Source organism: Ursus maritimus, unplaced genomic scaffold (assembly GCF_017311325.1).
Source record: "Ursus maritimus isolate PB19 unplaced genomic scaffold, ASM1731132v1 scaffold_26, whole genome shotgun sequence".
Classification (NCBI taxonomy): domain Eukaryota; kingdom Metazoa; phylum Chordata; class Mammalia; order Carnivora; family Ursidae; genus Ursus; species Ursus maritimus.
The window spans coordinates 34,991,057-35,015,008 of record NW_024425119.1 but is presented as its reverse complement, the minus strand read 5'-3'; the positions used below and the strand labels follow the sequence as shown (position 1 = coordinate 35,015,008).

At 35.7% G+C, this 23,952-nt stretch overlaps 1 protein-coding gene and 1 long non-coding RNA gene across 2 annotated transcripts; one reads left to right on the top strand and one right to left on the bottom strand.

Moving 5' to 3' along the window:
* The first annotated feature begins 1,844 nt into the window (after window positions 1–1,844).
* On the top strand, window positions 1,845–14,881 carry TWF1 (twinfilin actin binding protein 1). Its single transcript, XM_040642354.1, has 9 exons — window positions 1,845–1,983; window positions 3,641–3,718; window positions 5,836–6,014; window positions 6,986–7,081; window positions 8,089–8,193; window positions 9,878–10,003; window positions 10,266–10,416; window positions 10,579–10,700; window positions 11,935–14,881. The coding sequence occupies exons 1-9, from the start codon at window positions 1,959–1,961 to the stop codon at window positions 12,103–12,105; spliced, it is 1,053 nt and encodes a 350-aa protein (XP_040498288.1). The 5' UTR covers window positions 1,845–1,958; the 3' UTR covers window positions 12,106–14,881.
* On the bottom strand, window positions 11,235–16,975 carry LOC121105414. The gene is made up of 2 exons (XR_005837912.1): window positions 15,366–16,975; window positions 11,235–12,037 (listed from the first exon to the last, which is right to left on the bottom strand). It is a non-coding gene; the product is annotated as an uncharacterized LOC121105414 (long non-coding RNA).
* Window positions 16,976–23,952: the final 6,977 nt, after the last annotated feature.

The window sequence follows — 23,952 nt, the reverse complement described above, 5'->3', positions numbered from 1 at the left end:
CTCTATGTAGAAACACTGTTGGGCAGTAAAAGTGATTTTAGCCATGCTTTTTATAGCTTAGCAAATATTTTCCCTTCTCAGATTCCCTGTTTTGCTCAAAGAAACTCTGCTGTTTTGAAAACAGTGCGTCCAAGGCCTTTGCAGCTTTTAAGTCAAACTACTGTACTGCCAGAAAATAAGCACTTTCTGGTGCATTCCAGGATGGTCCTATCCAATTTAACCAGACTTTCCTATTCTTTAGAGCTGATTATACCATGGTCTTTTCTAAGCATAAACATGGGACAATTATTTTTTCTTATCAGTACTTTTGAGCAGTGTCAACTTCCTTAGGCAATTTTCCCTAGTCACCAAGATGTGAATCAGTCAAAAAACTGAAGATGAACTCTGCAATTTTCTCTCTGCTCAACAAAGCAATCAAAACTGGAAAATCAGAAAGAACTGCTGTGTAATGAAGAATTTGGTTAGAATGAAACTCTCCCTACATTTCTTAAATCCAAACAAGTTACAAAACTCAGACTAAATTTTGCTTATTCCATAATATGAGGATCTGTTTGAGAAACAAAGTTTAGATAACAAGAAACAGAACATAGCAACCTTCTTTGCTGTCATCCTGGCAGAGAAAACTAATTGCAACTGATAGTTAATGACTAGTTAAAAATACATTGTATTTGAAGAGTGATTTTATTAACTTGCATTTTTATATTATTGGCTGAAGAAAGTATTTGTTGATAAGGAGATTGTAATTTTGTATATTTATCAGTTCAAGGCCCTATAAACAAAAGACCCAGTTTTCTACCCAGGGAACTATAATCTACAAGTGGTAGAAAAGTAGTACAAAAGTATTAAAATAAAAAAAGTATTAAAATTACCTTTGAGAAGGAAAATACATGTTAACGGCAGAAAATGGAAAAGAATTTCTTTAAAAAGATTTTATTTATTTATTGGACAGAGAGAGAGAGAGAAAGCACAAACAGGGGAACAGGAGAGGGAGAAGCCGACTCACCGCTGAGCAGGAATCCCCATGGGGGGCTTGATCCCCAGATGCTGGGATCATGACTGAAGGCAGTCGCTCAACCAACTGAGCCACCCCAGGCGCCCCGGAAAAGAGTTTGTAATAATATCTGCTGTTATCTTACAGATTTATCCAAATGAATCCTGAATAATTACTTAATTCAGGAATAAACGGCCAACCTAAAGCAGAGGGGTAATCGTAGTTTGCAATGATGAAAGTGACCGCAAAGGAGTATTCAAGTCAGCTAATCTCACTTTTAAGGCCTCTTTTTGGAATGAAGAGAAAGGAAAACTTGGTCTCTAAATGAACCCAACTGAAAAAAGAAGTTAGTATGAGATTAACTTAATTTAAAAGTGTGGGAGATTTTGATGGGAGACCACGTATACATTAATCCTCATTTAAAAAAACCCGGCAGGGAGTCACATTGTATAGATTACCGGAAGCGCGAACGAAGAAAGATACTCCGCACATCTTTTTAAAATTGAAAATACATGTTCAGTAATACGGTCATTTCCATTTTTGAGCATCTTTTTTGCTGAACCAGCGAATGGCGATATCGGCAGGGTCGCTGGGGAGCAGACAGCAAAGGACAAAGCCATCCTGCGGGTTCCGCGGAGTTTCACGGTGGTGGGGGCGGAGCAGCGGCGGCAAGTGCCAGGGCAGTGACCCCCGGCAGAGAGCTGGAGGAAAGCGCCGGGCGAGCGGATTCTCAGCCGTGGGGGTGATGAGCTCGGGGGAGTGGGTGGCTGAGGCGGCGGGGCGGGGGGGGGCGGGGGGAGGGCGACAGGGGCGCGCGAGGACGCAGTCGGCCTAGCTGGGCGGGGCGGCCGCGGGTCGCAGGCCGATGACGCGTGGAGGCCGGCGGAGAAGCTGCCACTTCCTGGAGGCGCCGGCCGAGGCCGCTCTCAGCACTTAGCGCCGGAGCCGGGAGCCCGCGGCCGCCGCCATGTCCCATCAGACCGGCATCCAAGGTAACGGCGCCGTGAGCGGCGCGTGGGGAAGGGGCTCCCGGGAGGCCCCGGGAGAGCCGGGCGGGCTGCGGGACTAGCAGTGCTGGAGTCGGGCCCGGAGGAAGGGAGCCGGTCTCGCGTTGCAGGCCCGGCCTCTGCGCTCTCCGAGCTTTCTGGTCCCGGGCGCTCCCGGCCTGCATCCCTCCCAGCCCGGCTCGGCCGCCGCCACGTTACAGACTGACCCGAAATTCGCAGAAGCGAAGGAAATTGGTTTCCGAAGAGGCCTGGGTGAAGGGGGCGTGCCTTCCACCGCCGCTGACGGTATCCCGACTTTCCCCCTTTTTATCCGGTAGGGGAGACCTGAAACAGTGGAGGCGACTGGGGCTCCTCTTGCTGTAGAGAGACGGGCGAATTTTCCTTTTACTGTGCAAAGGAGATTGTTACAAGATTTTGATTATAAAACGAAAGATACTGGAATCTTTTTAATTCCCAGTAAAGGTGTTTCCCAAACTCTTCCGCGTTTTTTTCCAAAATGGAAACATGAATTTATGTTCTGACAAATCCTGAGTATGGGATGTTATGATCTTTTTCTTAGGTACTCCCCAGGGAACTGAAAAGTCTGGTCTTTGTGGCTGTATTCAATCATCCCGTGAAGGCCGTTCAATGTGCAATTATGTCTGACCTCCATTATTTCCTGGTTTGAAAATGGGCAGTCTGGAAGCGCTCACCTCATCAGAATCAAATAATATATCCCGGGGTTACTCGCGATCACTTAACGAGTGCTAATATAAACCCACGCTCTTCCTGTTAATAGACAACGAATCTTTTTCCCAGAAGAACTTTGACTTGTGTTTTGTTCGCATGAGTCTTTGACAACCCCACACCTCTCCCTGCACACACAAACAAAAGCAAAATACTCTCAAACCGAAAAGCACTGTTTTGTTTGTCCGAATTAGTTTGACATTTAATTATTGATTTTCATGTTTGAGCCTCATAGCAATCACTAGTTAAATAGTGGTTCTTGCTCTCAGTATACAACCCAAGAATGAAATCAGAATGAAATTGAAGCTTTAATAGAAACAGGAGGGTTATTACATATATATTTGCTTAGTGAACGTAACTCTAGCTTTTTGAGAAATACGAGTTAGAAAAATATTACCAGAAGTACAAGCTTGAACGCATTTTATTTCCTTTTTGTTTAATCGGGATAGGATATCTGATATTTATTGTTGTTTTTAGTGTGAAAATATAAAAATGAATCTTTATTATAATTGAAAATTATAATTGAAATTGGACTGGAAGAGAATGAAAGTTTTTCAACAATTTTCAACCAAGCAATAGAGGTGTTTTTTAAAATCATTATTTGTTCATTATTGGATGTGAATAACTTTAATATTTTCACCCCCAGGGTTATTTCTGCTTTGGAATTATCTAGCTAAAGCAGATTAGAATTAGTATTAATATACTTTTAAGCTATATTAATATTTCTTAGCTGTATATAGTGTCCACTTTGTTATACCTTTAAGTTTTATAGTTTAAATTACTGATAGTAAGGGGATGCTACATACTCAAGATTTTTTCTTCATAATAAATCCTTTCTCCTTATTTTATTAGTATTTGAAAGTATTAACACACAAGTATAAAAAATGGGTTTACTTGTCTTTATCTTTTTCCACAGCAAGTGAAGATGTTAAAGATATCTTTGCCAGAGCAAGAAATGGAAAATACAGACTTCTAAAAATATCTATTGAAAATGGTTAGTTATACATTTTTAAATATTGTTTGTCCTTAGATTATTGAGTGTTATATTTTTAAATTTCTAAGTCATTGTCAGTGATTGGAACTATTAATTAATGTGAAGCAAGTCCAAAACTTGCCTTTAGGTAACGTGGATCCTGTACATATGGTCATGTCCCATTGGCCGCTGCCTACCCTCTGAATTCTGTAGTTGACTATCAGGGAAACAGAAAGATGTTTTTTTGGTGTGACATCTTCCTCTTTTACTTTTTGTGTCTCAGTTTCTGTACCACAACCCATTTCTAATGTCAGTGCTTCCAGCTCTGGAATGGAAATCAGTAAACTGGTGATTCTCCACCCCTCCCACCCAAAAGTACTTGAGAATTGTTAGTAAAGTTAGTTTTGAAGTAGAAACAAAGGATTTCAAACTCCCCATTTTCTCCACTTGATTGCAGTCTGTGCTGAAGAAATGATTCCCCCTTTCTTGTTTTGGGACAAAGTTCTAAGAATGTAACAAACTATAAATTGATCCTTTCGAAATAATTTTGTAGCAGGGAAACTGACTGGGTGGGAGAATCTTTTAATTTGGCGATGTTTAAATTTGGATGATTAATATTCTCACAAATGAATATGTGAAAATATTCCATTGGTCTAATTTCTTAAATAACTGGAAGTATTTTGCTTTGGAAAAATAACTTGTTTTTTTATAAACTGGAAGTAAATTTAATTTGCTTCCCATTTTCTACTTATATATTAAAAATACCAGAGTGGTTTGAAAAATATGCAGTTGTTGTAAATATATATTACCACACTTAATAGGAATAAACATATACTGTAAAGCAGCGTATTTTAGGAATATTGAGCTAAATTTTAAAGGTCATCACTTCTGACCAGTTAAGTAACTAAAATGGAAAAGTTTGTCTAACAGGGATCACTGCAGAAGGAAAATGACACTCTTTCCTAAATCATTATTTTCTGATCTTACTTTTTGTTTTAAGAAAAATTTTTAAATAAGGAAATTACAAAGAATAAATAATATAACAAATACTTCCATCTTCTCTTAATAACCGCTAATGTTTTACATGTGCTTCAGCTTTTTTCAAACTTAATAGTTTTTGTGATATAAGGGCATCCCCTTTAAACAGTTTTTACTTCCTGACCTTTTCCTGAGACAACTATATTAGGAGTTTCTATATTTCTGCAGTTTTTATATATATCCCTAGATAGCTTATAGTGCTGTTTTGAGCTTTTAAGTTCATGTAAACTGATGTCTTATTCTGCATCATTTTTTCTGTAAACATTATTTTTGTAATTAGTTTTGGTAGCTCACTATTTTTAAATATGAATTCATCATATAACTAGGCCACATACTATGTGATCATTCTCTTATTGATGAACACTTAGGCTACTTGCAGCTTCCACTGTTCTTATATAGTGCAGTGAACGTATGTGTAAGAGAGTTTTCTATGCAGAGAACATTCACAGTTTTACTTGATTCTGCTAAATGACTGCACCAATGTATGCTTCTGGACAAAATTTTTAATTTGGAGCATTATGGCCAAGTAAGTGCTAAACCTGGTTTTATTTAATATTTCTTATTGCACAATTCAATGTATCAGAAATTCTACCTTTGAACAATAATACACTTACTTAATACAGATTTTGTTGATTACTTATAGCGTAAACATTTTGGAAATAGACTATAATCACCCATTCTTCAATCATCCAGCTCAACTATTTATTTTTAAATATAAATAAAATTATATCCATGTGTTCCTTTCTTGTGTTTTTTAAATTAACCGTGCTAGTCATAAAGTCTTCATATCTGTTTTTTTTTTTTAAAGGTTTTATTTATTTATTTATTTATTTGAGAGAGAACACAAGTGGGAGGGAGGGGCAGAAGGAGAAGCAGACTCTCCGCTGAGCGGGGAGCCTGATGTTGTGCCTAGGACCCTGGGATCACAACGTGAGCCCAAGGCAGACGCTTGACTGACTGAGCCACCCAGGCACCCCGCCTTTTCACATCTTGATGTGAATAATAGTAATAGGAGATGACTGTATTATTAGTTTATTCTTTTCTTCATTATCATTTGGTATTTAAAACAATTCATGTGTCTTTTAAAAATTGTTCTTCAGAGAAACTTGTGATTGGATCATGTAGTCAGCCTTCAGATTCCTGGGATAAGGATTATGATTCCTTTGTTTTACCCCTACTGGAGGACAAACAACCATGCTATATATTATTCAGGTTAGATTCTCAGAATGCCCAGGGATATGAATGGATATTCATTGCCTGGTCTCCAGATCATTCTCATGTAAGTAATTTTTTTGTAATTTGTTTAACTTAAATGCTAGAAAATTTTTTTTCTGAAATATTCCTAGGCCAAGAGGAAGTTAAGAAGCAATTGTTATTTCCCATAGAAGGGAATGATCATGAAGAAAATCTTTATATTGGTAATGTCGAATCGGGAGTAATGTACTTAGATTCAGAAATCTTGCCATTGAAATCAACAGAATTACTGATTTTAAATTTAAATATCTTTGGCAATTATATATAAATGACTATGCTCTGAGAGTAATACTTTGAATAATTCTGAGACCTAATTGAATGTTATAGTAAATTTTCTGAATAGCTACCATTCAAATGATAGGCATACACACAAATATTAGGAAAGTTAGTTAGCCAACTGGTTCAGACTGCTGGATTTGATGATGCAGTATTATAAAACTATTTCTCTTGGTTGGCGGTTACCTTTAGTAGTTTTCAACAGTTGTTATTAGATTCTTTAATAATAGTTTATATTGTAGTTGTTTTCATCTTTGTATTCCTCATAGAATGGTATATGCCATAGGTATGCCATGAACATTTGATTCTTAAACAGTTTAATTAGTAACATCTGATCTAGATTTGCTTTGAGTAAAATATCAGTATCCGGGTTACTTCATTTCAAGTGATGTTTTCTTCCTCATATCTTAAAGTAGTATTTTAAGTAGTCTCTTTTTTTTTAATTTTTGAACTCATTGTATACTTTGACAAGTTAAAATTTTTTAAAATTTAGTTTCCCACTTTTTGTAAAATATGACATATATTGAAATCTATCTTAATAGATGAAGTGTTATGATGGCTATTTGTGCACATATACTTAAGCCTAGTATAGCCCATGGACTTCAGCTTTATCACAGTTTATGTTTAATATGCTTGAAGACTTTAATACATTCAGAAAACACTTTCTTTTGTAATGATAGTTTTCATCTATAAACTAAGTAAACTTTCACAACTTACTAGGTTCGTCAAAAAATGTTGTATGCAGCAACAAGAGCAACTCTGAAAAAGGAGTTTGGAGGTGGCCACATTAAAGATGAAGTATTTGGAACAGTAAAGGTAGAAAACTTGTATTTTTATGTATGTGGATTCCACATGTTGCAGTTAAACCAGTCTAAGAACTCCTGGGTAATGGGTAATTGATATGAAATCAGACTAATGAATCTGTAAACATAATAAGAGAAAATATTATTCTATTTCATATGATAAGCAAGTTAACTGAAACATGTACTTACCCTTTTAAAATATGTTGGAATATCCTTTGTTAGTTTTTAGAAACTACATTATACCTGAGAGATCATCTAGTTTAAACCCTCATTTAGTTCAGTCTTTTCACTTTAAGGATAGGGAAACAGGCTCAGAAAAATGAGAGACTACTTGAAAGAGATGGTAATTTTTAGATATTTTGGACATTTAATTAGTTAAATTATGATTAAGAATTTGTTATAAAATTTATATGGTAAGGACAGCAAGACTGGATGGGAATATTTTGCTTGTTCACCGTTAATTATGAGGTGGCCTGGTTTCTCAATTCTTTCTGTTCTCATTCTTTCAAATCACAAAGTTTTGATGAAAAAGTAGACCTCTTTGGAATATTTTATTTTAAATAAGAGCTACAGTTCATTTTCATTTAGTTCATTTTATTATTCATTTTCTATGAATAACTATAGAGAAATTATATAAATCATTATAATAGAGAATTCAGAATGTGAATGTGTTGATTATTGAATAATTATGGGGCAGACTTCTCCAGAAAGTTAATTATAATTGTCCTGTAGACTTGAACATGACCAAGTTCATCATGTGACTGGCATCACTACCATCACAGTCACACCCATTTAGTAATTTTAGGAAAACTTTAGGAAATGAGGAGTAAATACTTCCCATTAAAATTTTTTGAAACCTATATTATAGAGGATTTTTGAAAAATAAGAAATAGTAAAATTCTTGATACTATTTTTCAATCAGAATATTTTCTGTTAAATTAATAATTTTGTTTTTCCTGAAGTGACTTCATGGAGGTTTTCTAGGGAATAACTAGTAACAATCCATTTCTGTGTTTACAGGAAGATGTATCATTACATGGGTATAAAAAATACTTGGTGTCACAATCTTCTCCTGCCCCATTGACTGCGGCTGAGGAAGAATTACGGCAGATTAAAATTAATGAGGTAAATTACAGTTTTGATACTCTTGCAAGGTTTTAAGTGTTTGAAAAAATATTTTGAATCAATAGATGTAGAGGTAACTAGAGAATAAGTAAATTAGGTAGCTTGCATTTACTCTGTATAGTTTAGAGCAAGGACTATGTGCTCAGTGTACTTTCAGGCAAAAAGTTAAAAGTAATTAAAATTTGTATCAACTTCATAAGTAGCTTCCTCCTATATTTGTAATGTATGTGACAAAATAGTAAATCTTCCTGTTGGAGGTACAACTTTTTTTTAACTTTGTACTTTGAATATTAAATAAATGGGAAAAATGTGTGTTGCCTATTTAGGGCAAAGAATTCTATCTAATGGGGTTGCCGAAAGAGGTCTGTTTTATTTCAGTTTATTGTTTTATTACATTATTTTGTTTGGTAACTAAAGAGAGTAAAATGTAAATGCTGTAACATATTTAGTATTTCTAGAAGCTCTATAAATTAACTTCTGTGAACACTACGTGGATACATATGTACATACGGGAGATGGTTTTTTGAGTATTTGTTTAGCTCAGTTATATTAGAGTCAATAAATTTCATCCATATTATAGTTTATCATATTTCTAATGTGTTTACTGCAGCTGTTCTAATTACAAGTTAGATAACTACAGTATTTTTACTGGGATTTTATAGGAAAGAACAAGTAGCAGAATCCACTGTTCACTAGTCTGAGTAACCGACTAATAGGAATCAGTCTGGAAAGTGATTGAATATTATTTAATATTAACCTGATAGCAAGGATCTATCTTTATGTTATTTTAACTCAAGTTATTTGAGTAAAGATTTTTATGTGATTTTTTTTTTTTACAAGTTTGATAGTTTGTTTTATTCCTTGCAATCAGAACCCAGAGGATCGTATTGGGGTATGCATTTGCATATGTTCTATGATGTATTCATTATCCAATATCATTTATGCTGTAGAATCTCCATTCGTTTTTTTTTTTAAGTAAAAATTTCTATTTGACTTTCTGTTGCAACACTGCAAATGAGACCCTATACTAGCTATCATTTGAGTATAAAAGTCTTAAAACACGTGCATTGAAAGCTTTCTTAAGTATTCTCCTCTAGTATTTGCACACCCACTTTCTTAGTAATGAAAGCTCAAAGTCTGGAACTTCTGCAGTAGTATAATTTGTTGAGCTGTGTTGTGTCTTTGTATACTGTCCATACTCCTTTCAATTCAATGCATGGTGTTTGTGTTGCATTTTATGTCTAACAGAACAAAGTAAAGTTTGATACATATTGTATATATATCACACTGTTCATAAATTTTATCAAGTAAAATTTTGTAATTAAAGGAGTAATCTGAGGACACTTGAAAGAACTTATATAGTTCATTGCAAATGTGCCAAACCAAACATATAAACAACCTCCCCCCAAAGCCCCACTAACACTGCATACTCACTCAAATGTTCACTCCCAACATTTCATAAAGATACGTCATGCACTCTGCATGTTGACAGAATGCTAGCAGAACATGAACAAATGAGAAAAATTACTTGCTTTTTAAGATCATAGTATTTTAAGTGTTAATTTTAGTTATATTAAAATGGGCAAGGGTGGAATGACACTTGATAGAGATTGGGTTTTCTTATCTTTGCTGTAAGACACTGCTAAATGCTAAAACTTCAGTAAATTAAATCTGTCATACTTAGGTACAAACTGACGTGGGTGTGGACACTAAGCATCAAACACTACAAGGAGTAGCATTTCCTATTTCTCGAGAAGCTTTTCAGGCTTTGGAACAATTAAGTAACAGACAGCTCAACTATGTGCAATTGGTAAGAGACATATGATTATTCTCAAATGGCTGCTGTTTTTTGCTCATGGCTCATACAAAGTTCATTTTTAATAGATTTAAAATCGTTTTGTTTCCTGATTTTTTTAATTCATTTTCTTAAAACTATGAGACAATATATGTTCATTGTGAAAAGTCAGACTAAGTTTCTCCTTGCTCCTAGTTTTTTTTGTCTTCTAGTTTATTTTATTATAAATTTTAAATTGCTGTGTATCTGTTTTAATGAATGTATTTCTTACTGACAGGAAATAGATATAAAAAATGAAATTATAATTTTGGCCAGCACAACAAATACAGAACTAAAAGATTTGCCAAAGAGGATTCCCAAGGATTCAGCACGTTACCATTTCTTCCTGTATAAACATTCCCATGAAGGGGACTATTTGGAGTCCATAGGTATATAATATATTGTTTTAACATATTACTTTCAGTTGGCTTATTGATATTTTACCACTGTATTCTCACTTCTTGCCCAGAGGACTTAGTTACAGTTCTGTGAGGCTTAGTATCTACTTTAATTGATATATTGCTAATTGTATTTATTATTTTAACTTACAGTTTTTATTTATTCAATGCCTGGATACACATGCAGTATAAGAGAACGGATGCTGTATTCTAGCTGCAAGAGCCCTCTGCTAGAAATTGTAGAAAGACAACTACAAATGGATGTCATTAGAAAGGTAAAATTGCATATCTCTTTTAAAATTTCAGTTTTTGTTAGATCTTTATTGTCTTTTCCATTGGTTCATTGTGTATAAAGTATTTTTTCTTGTTCTCATCATAAATCCTTAGGGTCTCCTCTACTCTAAGTACTTGAGGATGATCTATCATTACTCCAGTCTCCTTATAGATCTGTACTCTCTAATATGTAGCCATAAGCTACATAGGGCTATTTAAATTGAAATATAAATTAAAATTAAGTAAAATTTAAAATTCAGTTTCTTAATCGCACTAGCCACATTTCAGGTGCTCATTAGCTACTTGTGGCTAGTGGCTGCTGTCTGTATTGGACAGTGCAGAATTTAGAGAACATTTCCATATTGCAGAAAGTTCTGTAGACAGTGCTCTTAGAGCTACATACTTGTGATTGCCTCAGCACTTGCTATTAATAAGGAACTACAGTCTCCATTTATAACTGAATCATGGGATGGTTGAGAATCTAGTCGTTAAGAAAGGAGGGAATGGGCATAAACATTTGAATTTTGGGAGCTAAGTGACCAATTTTATTAAATTTATTTTCTTACATGCAGATGAGGCATGGGAAAAGATATGGTTTATTCTTGAGCCCTTCAACTCATTAAAACACAGGTCCCTAAAACTACCAGTGTATTAGATACTGAACCCTTCAAGCTTTTTAAGTTCATAAGGTATAGGAGGGACTGGCTGACTTTTTGTACTAGAAGACCTGATAGTAAATATTCTAGGCTTCACCAGGCCACATGTCGTCTTTGTTACATATTCTTGTTCATTATTTTATGTTTATAACCCTTTAAAAATGTAAAACACACTCTTAATTTGGGCTAAATTTGGCCCTGTTCTAGAGTGATTTGAAGTGACTCAAGTAACAAAGGGGTCAATGACATGTTTCTTGAATATGTGTAGTGTACCAAAGCAGAACCACCTGAGAATATAGTGGTGGCTTCTTACACATTAGTTAAATAGGAGAAGAAAGGGAGAACCAAATAGAAAATGATTATTGCTGCTTATGTATTCAGGCAATGCACCCCCCCCCCCGAAAAACAAATGTGAAAGTGAAACTATTTACATATGGTCCTTGATACTCTCCTGCTGGAATGGGTATTATGTATTTATTTGTGAGCACTTACACCTGAAAACTGGCTCCTTGCTTGTATTAGGTTTTGAATGTTGTCTTTTTCATATAGGATCACACTTTACTGATTCCATCTCTTACAGATCGAGATAGACAATGGGGATGAGTTGACAGCAGACTTCCTTTATGAAGAAGTACACCCAAAGCAGCATGCACATAAGCAAAGTTTTGCAAAACCAAAAGGTCCTGCAGGAAAAAGAGGAATTCGAAGACTTATTAGGGGTCCAGCTGAAAGTGAAGCCACTGCTGATTAAAATCATTATATTAAGCATTACAATACTAGTTTTTTAAAAGTCCAGCTTTTAGTACAGGAGAACTGAAATCATTCCATGTTGATACATAGTAGGGAAAAATTGTACTTTTTGAAAAATAGCACTTTTCACTTCTGTGTGTTTTTAAAATTAAGGTTATAGAAGACTCATGATTTCTACTTTTGAGTTAAAGCTAGAAAAGGGTTCGACATAGTGATGTTTAATTTTGTCACACCGTTTTCACAGAGTAATGATTCCATACTTTCACACACTTCTTAAAATTTTATACAGTTGGGCCAATTCCAGAAAGTCTCTTGTCTCAAAGTAAGCTACACTCCTTACTACTCTTTAGTGAGACATCAAGTTTTTTTCTTGAAGGGAGAAAGACCTTAAAATATTCATACTACTTAATGAATATGTTAAGGACCAGATTAGATTATCTTCTCAGCTGAGAACTTAGTGTGCCTAGGTAACGGTGAAAAGTTGCTGACTCTGAGAAGCAGTGCTTAGCTCTCAGATGATGGGATCATGTCTGCAACTTTCAGAAACAGTGCTTTATTGCAGCAGTCTTTTCTATTTGACTTTTTTGGTTTTTTTAAATGGCATTAAAATTTCAGAAGATCAGTTTATTCTGAAACCTTAAAGGTACCAGATATTTTCTATACTGCAGGATTTCTGATGACATCGAAAGACCTATTTAAACAGCTTTAATAAATTCTCTTTCTAGTGCTTTAAAGTTTCCTTTTCGGAAGTAAGTCATTTCATTATAAGTAGTTTGAGGCTAAAATATTTATGTTCAGATTGAATATTAAATTAACATCATTAAAAAGAAAATGAAACTAAAGTCAAACAATGTTGAAAAAGTCTTAAACATCAGGATTGATTTTTCTCCAGAACCCCAGAACCATATATTAGTAGGCAAATTGTGTTCTTTATTATTTTTGAGGAAATACTCCAATTTAATAAAATCATTTAAAGTCCTAGTACTTATCAGCCTAATACAAATTGAATACTTAAGAAACTTGTTTCAATTTATATCTTATTTTAAAGCACATTTAACTGTGTAAAGCTTTGCATTTTCAGTTACAACCTACAGAAATTTTGAGCCTCTTTTTTTTTTTTTTTTTTGGATACTTGAAATAGAGAAGGAGATAGAACACTTTGTCATGTTAAATCTGATAAACCTGCTGCAAGAGCCATAACTTTGAGGACTTTTCTAAATGAACTATGGGGATCCAGGATTTAGAATTTCTTGATCTAAACTTTATGCTGCATAAAACATTAGAAATGCACATTTCATAGTATAAAATATGAAACACATTTTTATACCTTATTATCTAAGGTACTATATGCACCTTTCAAAAATTCAATGTGTGTTCAAGTAAAGCATATTAGAATAATTATGGGTTGACAGGATTTTTTTTCCTAGAGTTAAGAGTATTTGTGTGGGGTTTTGTTTGTTTACAAATAATCAGACTATAATATTTAAACATGCAAAGTAATTGGCAGTAATGTTGCACTTGTTTACTAAAGATACACTCTAAGTCGTTCCATGGGTGCCCACATAGACACATCTATACATAAATTACTGCATTGAGAATCCTAGAGCTGTGTTGCAGACACACATACAGCTGAAGCTGTATTTTCAATCAGAAAGAATGTAAAACCTGTCATGAAGATATAATTTGGTGGTGAATGTTTTTCTGTACCATTCATGTGCAATTATAGTCTAAATTCTACTACACTACAGGAAAGTAAATGGACATTCCAGAATATAGATGTGATTATATAGTCTTAAACTAATTATTATTAAACCAAGATTGCTGAAAATCAGTGATGCGTTTGTTCTAGAGTATAACTCATTGTTTACAGTATGTTTTAGGTGACATCATCATAACAAGAAGGTGATCAAAGTATTCCAGGTAAATTTATATAGCAGTGAAGAATTACATGCCTTCTGTGGACATTTTATAAGTGCATTTTATATTGCAATAAATTTTTTTTCTCTTTAAATTGTGTACTAAGTTGTTTTCTAGCATTAGGTTTTTTTAAAAAAATGTTTGGATAATTCTGCATAATGCAATATCTAGTAATGGACTAGAAATCCCATTGATCTATGCATTTGTTAATTCACCTATTTAAATCAAGGATTTTAAATATTTTGCAACCTAGGCAAGTTGTGCTTAATTTAGATTAGAACTGTCCTACTGCTGCAGCAATAATGAAAATGCCATGAGTTCCATAGTCCTGTGATAAAAGCCCCCCTGTACGACAGGATGACCAGCACACTTGATGCCAAACTCTTCAGATACTTGCCACCCATCCAACAAATACTGAATGTACTCCTGTGTACAATTCACTACTAGACTGATCTTTTTCTAAGGCTAAATTACAAAAGATGGAGAGTTGTCCTTAAGAGGGCTGATTTTAGGAACTTAAATAGAGTTAAAATTCCTTAATGTATTTCTACTCAGAACTATAATGTGCCTGAGACACATATTATAGTTTGGTATATATCCTTTGCATACACAGGTATACATTATAAGGATGAGAGGTTCTTTTTTAGAAACTACTGGTTCTGGGGCTTTATATACAGAGATTTTGGTAAAACAGGTGGACCCAGGAATTACATAGTTTCATAAATGAGTCTTGTGTTGCCATGACTGGGTACAGTTTGCCTCCTGATACAAATTTTTTTTCTCCTCTTTCAGTCAACAAATTTCTTTAGTACTGTGTGCTGGTATATAGTAGTTATCAATCGAGGTAACATCCTACAGAATAAAATCTAGTTCTTACTGTTTGTTGCCCATTAGCTTCTGCATGACTTGGTCATGGCCCTCTCCACCTCTGTCAGTTGGCAACAGTTCATTAGCTGCTTGCTGTGCCTCTGATGGACAAAGAATGCTGCTGCCTCTGGAGCACTGAATGTACTGTTCCCACACTGGATCGCTAATCCAGTATCTACATGTCTTCCTCCTTCACTTAACTCAGGTCTTCTCTCAAGTATCATCTCCTTAGAGAAGTCTTCCCTGACATCCAAATCTGATTGTATGCCCTGTCCCTCTCACCTTAATCCTGCTTTATTTTTCCTCAAAGCACTCAGGAATTGTCCATCTATGCATATTGTTTGTCTCCTCCACTAAAATACAAGCTCAAGGGGGGAAGGGACTTGGTTTTATTCACTGTGGCATGCTCAGCATCTAGAACAGTGTCTAAGACATAGTGGATACTTTGTTGAATGAATAAAAGAAAGAGATTTTTACCTTTCCTTGAAGAACAGTGGGGAAAGGAGCACATCCCAGCAGTGGTAGGTGTAGCACAGAGGCTCTGGCCTTCAGTGCTGGATTTCTGGCCAGAGCAGACATGACTGGCGCTGACAGAGCCTCTTGTCCTCTGGACCCTGGTTTCTACCACAAAAGACTAGTATCAACTCATTCCACAGTGGCAAGTATCTTCCAGTGGGGATCTTTATTCAGCAGACTGTTCTGGAAAGACCCAAGACGAGCCTCTATGCAACTGCCAGTGCTGCTCTACCACCATCAGCATTTGCTAGGATTCAGACAGGCTGCAGTTACTGGATGGTTAAAGGGAAGAGGCAAGCTATGAATGCAGGTTAAATTGTATTTCTTAGTTTCCGATTACCAAACTGTATGGATGAAACAACATGGGTCATATCTTTGTGTGTATGTGTGTGTGATGCTGCCACTTACTGGCTAAATGACTGAACTGGTTATGTATTCTACCATACCATAAACTACCCCCAGTATTTACAGGTTTAAAACAACAGCAATCAGGGGCGCCTGGGTGGCACAGCGGTTAAGCGTTTGCCTTCGGCTTAGGGCGTGATCCTGGCGTTATGGGATCAAGCCCCACATCAGGCTCCTCTGCTATGAGCCTGCTTCTTCCTCTCCCACTCCCCCTGCTTGTGTTCCCTCTCTCGCTGGCTGTCTCTATCTCTGTCAAATAAATAAGTAAAATCTTAAAAAAAAAAAAAAAAAACAGCAATCATTTTCCACAAGTCTACAGTTGGTTGACCTCTCATATCGTCATGCATCTGTGGTTACCTGACAGGTTGGCTGGTCTAGGACGATGTTACCTGAGATGACTTGTCTCTCTGCTCTGCATGGTCTCTCAGCAGCAGCATGTTAGCCCTGGCTTGTTCTTATGGCAGTGGCAGTGTTGCGAGAGACAGTAGTTCCCAAGGACACTTAAGACCCAGGCTAGGAGCTACAATATCACTTTTGGTGCATTCTGTAGAGTAAAGCAAGTTACAAGTCCATCCTAGATCTAAGAGCTTTGGAAATAGACTGTACCTGCTGATGAGAAAAATTACAAAGCCATATTGCAAAGGTACATATGTAGGGAAGAGTGGACAATTGCAATTTAATACAATGAACATTAGGAAGAAATTACTTAACCTTTGGGGGGCATCAATTTCCTCAATAATGAAAAGATAGAATCTACCTTTATCGAATTATTAAATGAGATCATGCTCATAACACAATGCTTGGCACAGCAGTTAGCTCTCAACAATGATAGAAAAGATGATGATTATATGATGATGTATAGTGGTAAAGATTACAGGCTGATGTCAGATGCCTGAGTTAAAAATCCAAGCCCTGTGCTTTCTTAGCTGCATAACCTTGGGGAAGTTACTTCACTTAAAGTTCCTTATTGGTAAAATATTGATAATGATATTATCAAATTCATAGGCTTGTTATGAGGATTAAATAAGTTAATACAGGGGAAGCACTTTGAACAGTGTTCATAATCATTTAATAAAAGCAGTGCACTATATAACTTTTTAAAAATTACAAGTTTAGGGGCGCCTGGGTGGCACAGCGGTTAAGCGTCTGCCTTTGGCTCAGGGCGTGATCCCGGCGTTACGGGATCGAGCCCCACATCAGGCTCCTCTGCTATGAGCCTGCTTCTTCCTCTTCTACTCCCCCTGCTTGTGTTCCCTCTCTCGCTGGCTGTGTCTATCTCTGTCGAATAAATAAATAAATAAAAATCTTTAAAAAATAAAAAATAAAAAATAAAAATAAAAATTACAAGTTTATAAATAACATTATTTTTAATTGTTAATGGGGTATTATGAGAACACAGAGGAGAGACTACCTTTTTATATGTGGGGAATCAGAGAAGACTATGGAGTAGATACTTGTTTTATGTCATCAAGATTGTCTCAGTTTGTTACACCAGCTACAGGAAACTAACACTCTTCTTTTATGGACGAATATATGGTCTATCCTAGAGAATTATTCATGTGCAGCTTAGAAGAATGTGTATTTTGCTTTTGTTGGGTGGAGTGTTGTATAGACTCTGTGAGGTCTATTTGGTTTATAGTGCTATTCAAGTGTTCTATTTCCTTGTCATCTTCCACCTAGTTGTTCTATCCATTAAGTTTGGCATTAAAGTTTCCAACAATTATTGTTGAACTGTCTATTTTCTTTCTCAATTATGTCAGTTTTGCTTCATGTATCTTAAGAGATTCTGTTGTTGGGTGCATATCTGTTAATAATTGTTATATTTTCTTGATATGTTGGCTCTTTTAGCATTACAAAAAGAGGTTCTTTGTCTATAGTAAGAACTTTAGCCTCAAAATCTATATTGTCTGGTATTAGAGCTACTCCAACTCTCTTTTTGGTTACTGTTTGCATGGTATATCTTTTTCAATCCATTCACTTTCAACCTATTCACATCTTTAAATGTAAAGTGAGTCTTTTTTAGACAGAATACAGTTGAAGCATGTATTTTTATCCATTTTCCAATGTCTCCATTTAGTTGGAGTGTTTAATCTATTTACATTTAATGTAATTACTGAGAATGTAGGAATTACATCTGTTATTTTGCTATTTATTTTTCTATATGTCATGTTATTTTTGATACTCATTTCCCCTATTACTTCCAATAGATATATTTTCATGTACTATTTTAATTTCCTTATCATTTCTTTTACCATATTTTTAAAGTTATTTTCTTACTGGTGCTCTGGGAATTACAATTAACATCTTAACTTATAAAAATCTAGTTTGGAGTAATATCAACTTAATTTCAATAGTTTCTGTATGAGTCTGTGCCCTGCTCCCTTCTTAGTGCCATTATTGTCATATAAATTACATCCTTACACATGGGATGCCCACCAACACAGATTTATAATTATTACTTTATGCACTTATCTTTTAAATAAGAAAAGAGAAAAAGTGCCACAAACAAAATATACATTTATAATGTCTTATATATTTACCTATGTAATTGCTTTTACTGGAATTTTTTATTTCTTCCTATGGATTTGAGTTCCTCTTTGGTGTCCCCTGATAGCAGCCACAAAGATTAGGCCACCAGATAGGATTTGAGCTCTTTTCTGGATGACACCAATTATTACAATACCATGGGACCAGGAACACAAGCTCACCTGCCTCCAGAGCCAGTCAGTCCACAGGTGTATCCTTGGCAGCAGCCACAAAGATCAGGGCACCACACACATGTAAAAGCTCCCTTCTGGGGATGCTGGTGCTCTGGAGCACAGAAAAGGGAGAGCAGGAAGATGGTGCCCACCAGTCTCTGTCCCTAAAGAATGTTCCAGCTGGCTCCAAGATGTATTAATCAGATACTTGCCCCTCAGGCCAGAGCTTTAATATAACCAGGTGAGCTTCCTTCACTTTAAGTCTGGTGGGTACAATCTGCTGCCTCTGAGCTGAGTCCTGGGGTAGATGAGTCCAGGTGCATAGGACTATAAGAGCTATCTTCCTAATTACTACAATCTATGAGTCTAGGGACAAGCCCCCCCCCCTTTTTTTTCTGAGCTAGATGTTTTGGGGGCTCATCTCTAAGCTGCAAGCCCTAAAAGTTGAGGTGCATGATGGGGGTTCAACCCTTTGCTCCTTGGGGAAAAGCTCTGGGTTTTGAGCTTTTTCCCAGTTGTGGGTCTCTTTGCTGGGCATGGGGTTTTTGGTGAGATGTGTCCCCACCTCTCTCACCTGTTTAGATGTGGCTTTCTTCACATTTGCCGGATGTGCAGTCGTCATTCAGACAGCCTTTAGGTTTTTTAAAGAGGAAATTGTTCCATATGTAGCTACAAACTCAGTGTGTCTGTGGGAGGGTCCGATGTTGCCATCTTGAATCTGGTTTTCATGTTTGGTACCCTCGTTTTTGCAGCTGGCACCCAGGGGATGCCTCTTAATTGCCTAGCTCTGATTGGTCATGGGGTCTTGCATTCCTGGGAACTGTGGCAATTGGAGAGATAGTTCTTAGCAGGTTGCCATTCCCAGGGCATTGCACAGAAAGCAGACTGAGGCACATTCCCCAGTCTTTCTGTGAAGGAGGCTTCTAGTTGTCCTGGAACTTTAACCTAAGGGTCAGGATTCAGGTTTATCACACACCTAGTGGACTGTGAAGCTGCTACCAAGGAACATAGGTTGTGGACACAATCTTGGTTCTCTCCTTTTGCCTTGCTCCAGCTCACTAGTATCTCCCAGAAAAGAACTTATTCCTTCATCTGGAATCCCAATTTTTGTGACTTCTGCCCAGGGGATACTGCCAGATTGCCTAACCAGTGGAACACACCTGTAGTCCCACAACACTATATATATTTGCATACTTTTAAAAGCTGCTGTCTGAGGGCCTGGCCTCCAAATAGCCTGAATCTACAAGCTGAGATGTTCCTCTTAGGGAAACTGACAAGTGCTGGCACATCGTCAACTACTGGGAGCTTTTAAAAATATAATAGGCTGCTTGGATGAGCGCAAACTTTTGAAAGATGACAAAGAGTTTGGTCAGGGTTGAATGACAAGGTTTGGCTTCTACACAAGGCCACTCCATGACTGGGAGAGATGGTTGTTTCATCTACTGTAAGGAATCAACAGAGAGTTAAGCAAAATGAAGAAACAGGTGAATATGTTCCAAATAAATGAACAATATAAAATCTGAAAAAAAAAACCCTTAAAGAAATAGAGATAAATAATTTGCCTTATAAAGAGTTCAAAGTAATGGTCATAAAGATGCTCTTCAAACTGAGGAGAGGAATGGATGAACACAGTAAGAATTTCAACAAAGAGATGGAAAATATAAGAAAGTACCAAACAGAGGTCACAGAGCTGAATAATACAATTACTAAACTGAAAAATACACTAGAAGGGTTCAATAGTAAAATAAATGAAGCAGGAGAAAAGGTCAGTCAACTCAAAAAGAAGTCAGTGGAACTCACCCAATCAGAGCAGCAAAAAGAAAAAAGAATGAAAAAAAAGGTGAAGATAACTGAAGGGGTTTATGGGACAACATCAAACAGACTATAATTTGCATTATAGGGATCCTAGAAAGAGAAGAAAGAAGGAAAGGGGCAGAAATCTTGTTTGAAGAAATAATGGCTGAAAACTTGCCTAACCTGGGAAAGGAAACAAACATCCAGATCCAGGAAGCCCAGAAAGTCCTAAATAAGAGGAACCCAAAGATATCCACACCAAGCCACATTATAATTAAAATATCAAAAGTTAAAGACAAAGAGAGAATGTTAAAAGCAACAAGAGAAAAAAAAATTGTTACATACAAGGGAACACCTATAAGATTACAGGTAGGTTTTCCAGCAGAAACTTGCAGGTCAAAAGAGAGTGGCACAAGATATTCAAAACACTGGAAGAAAAAACCACAAACTTCCAACCAAGAATACTCTACCTGGCAAAGTTATCATTCAGAACTGAAGGAGAGAGAGTTTTTCAGATGAGCAAAAGCTAAAGGAGTTCATTACCACTAAACTGGAATTACAAGAAATGTTAAAGGAACTTTAACCTGAAAAGAAAGGGCAATAATTAGTAACAAGAAAACATCTGAAAAAATAAATCTCACTGGAAAGGTATATATATATATATATAAAGTAGTAAAAATAACTATGATTGCAATAATTATTTAAGAGATACACAAGATAAAAATATGTAAAATGTAACATCAAAAACAGAAAACAACAACAAAAACACAGAAAACATTGGAGGATAGGGAGACCACAAAATGCTGAGCTTTAGAATAGGATCCAACTTAAGTTTTTATCAATTTAAAATAGACAGTTATAAGTTGTTATATGGAAGCCTCGTTGTAACTACAAAGCAAAAACCTATAGTAAAGACACAAAAGACAAAGAGAAAGGAAAATAAGTATACCACTAAAGAAAGTCATCAAACCACAAAAGAGAAACAAGAAAACAACGGAAGAAGAAAGGAACAGAGAGGAACTACAAAAGCAGATAATAAGCAATTAACAAAGCAGCAATAAGTACACAATTATCAGTAATTAGTTTACATGTAAATGAACTAAATTCTCCAATCATAAGACACAGAGTAGCTGAATAGATCAAAACAAAACAAAACAAAAACAAAAAAACCAAGACCCATCTATATACTGCCTACAAGAAACTTACTTTAGATGTAAGAATACACACAGAGTGAAAGTGAAGGGATGGGAAAAGTTATTGCATGCCACTGGAAACCAAAAGAAAGCTCGGGTAGATCTACTTATATCAGATAAAATACACTTTAAAACAAAGACTGTAATAAGAGATAAAGATGAATGTTATCTAATGATAAAAGCAACAAACCAACAAGAGGATATAACATTTGTAAATATTTATGCATCCAACATAGAAGCACCTAAGGCCTAAAGGGAGAAATAGACAGCAACGCAATAATAGTAAGGAATTTTAATACCCCACTTACATCAATGGATAGATCATCCAGACAGAAAATCAGTAAGAAAACATTAGCCTTACATGACACATTACACTATATGAACTTAACAGATATATATAGAACATCCTATCCAAAAGCATCATAATGCACATTCTTCTCAAGTGCATGTAGAACCTTTCCAGGATAGATCATATGTTAGGCCATAAAATAAGTCTTAATAAATTTAAGAGGATTGAAATCATATAAAGTATCTTTTTTAACCACAACAGTATGAAACTAGAAATTAATGACATGAAGAAAACTGAAAAATTCACAAATATGTAGAAATTAAGCAACATGCCACTGAAAAATGAATGGGTCAAAGAAGAAATAAAAAGATAAAAAATACTTTGAGACAAATGAAAATGGAGATATAACACAAAAACTTGTGAGATGCAGCAAAAGCAGTTCTAAGAGAGAAGTTCATAGTGATAAATGCCTATCTCAAGAAATAAGAAAAGTCTCAAATAAACAACTTAACATTACACCGTAAGGAACTAGAAAAAGAACAACAATGGACACCCAAAGTTAGTAGAAGAAAGGAAATAACAAAGATAAGAGCAGAAATAAATGAAATAAAGGTTAAAAGAAGACCAATGAAACTAAGAGCTTGCTCTCTGAAAAGATAAATAAAATTGGTAACCCTTTAGCCAGACTCACCAGGAGAAAAAGGAGAGATAACTCAAATAAATAAAACTGGATATAAGAGAGGTGATGTTACAAATGATACCACAGAAATACTAAGAATCAAGAGACTACTATGAACATTTATACATAAACAAATTGGATAATATAGAAGAAATGGATACATTTCTGAAAACATAGAACCTACCAAGACCAATCATGATGAAATAGAAAATTTAACAGATCAATTACTAGTAAGGAGATTGAATCTGTAATCAAAAACCTCCCAACAGAAGTCCAGGACCAGGGGCGCCTGGGTGGCACAGCGGTTAAGCGTCTGCCTTCGGCTCAGGGCGTGATCCTGGCGTTCTGGGATCGAGCCCCACATCAGGCTCTTCTGCTATGAGCCTGCTTCTTCCTCTCCCACTCCCCCTGCTGTGTTCCCTCTCTCGCTGGCTGTCTCTATCTCTGTCAAATAAATAAATAAAATCTTAAAAAAAAAAAAAAAAAGAAGTCCAGGACCAGATGGTTTCACTAATGAATTCTACTAAACATTGAAAAAAGAATTAATACCCATCCCTCTCATACTCCTCCAAAAATAGAAGAAGGGAACTCTTCCAAACTCATTTTATGTCAGCATTACCCTGATACCAAAACCAGACAAGGATGCCACAGGAAGAGTACATTATAGGTCAATAACCCTGATGAACAAGATACAAGAATCATCAACAAATATTAGCAAACTGAAATTCAATAATGTATCAAAGTGATCATACACTGATCAAGTAGGATTTATTCCAGGTATGCACAGATGGTTCAACATCTACAAATCAGAGAATGTGATACACCATATTAACAAAAGTAAGAATAAAAATCATACGGTCATCTTAATAGATGCAGAAAAAGCATTTGACAAAGTTCAACATTTGCTTATGATGGAAACTCTCAACATCCACTTATGATAAAAACCCTCAACAAAGTGGGTATGAAGGCCCATAGCTAGCATCAACTCCATGGCAAAACATTGAAAGCCTTTCTTCTAAGACCAGAGAAATGAGAAGGATGGCCACTCTCACCACTTTTATTCAACACCGTATTGGAAGTCCTAGCTAGAGCAATTAGACAAGAAAAGGAAATAAAATACATCCAAATTGGAAATAAAGAAGTAAAACTGTCACTATTTGCAGATAACCTATTATATATATAAAACCCTAAAGACTCCAGCAAAAAACTGTGAGAACCAATAAGTGAAATAAGTAAGTTGCAGGAAAATAAAAAATCAATACACAAAAGTCTCTTGTGTTTCTATACACTGGTATGAACTCTCAGAAAGAGAGTAAAGGAAATAATCCCATTTACAATTGTATCAAAAAGAATAAAATACCCAGAAATAAATTTAACCAAGGATGGGAAAACCTATATATTGAAAACTACAAGATGATAATGAAAGAAATTGAAGACACAGATAAATGGAAAGATAAATCATGCTCATGGACTGGAAGAATCAATACTG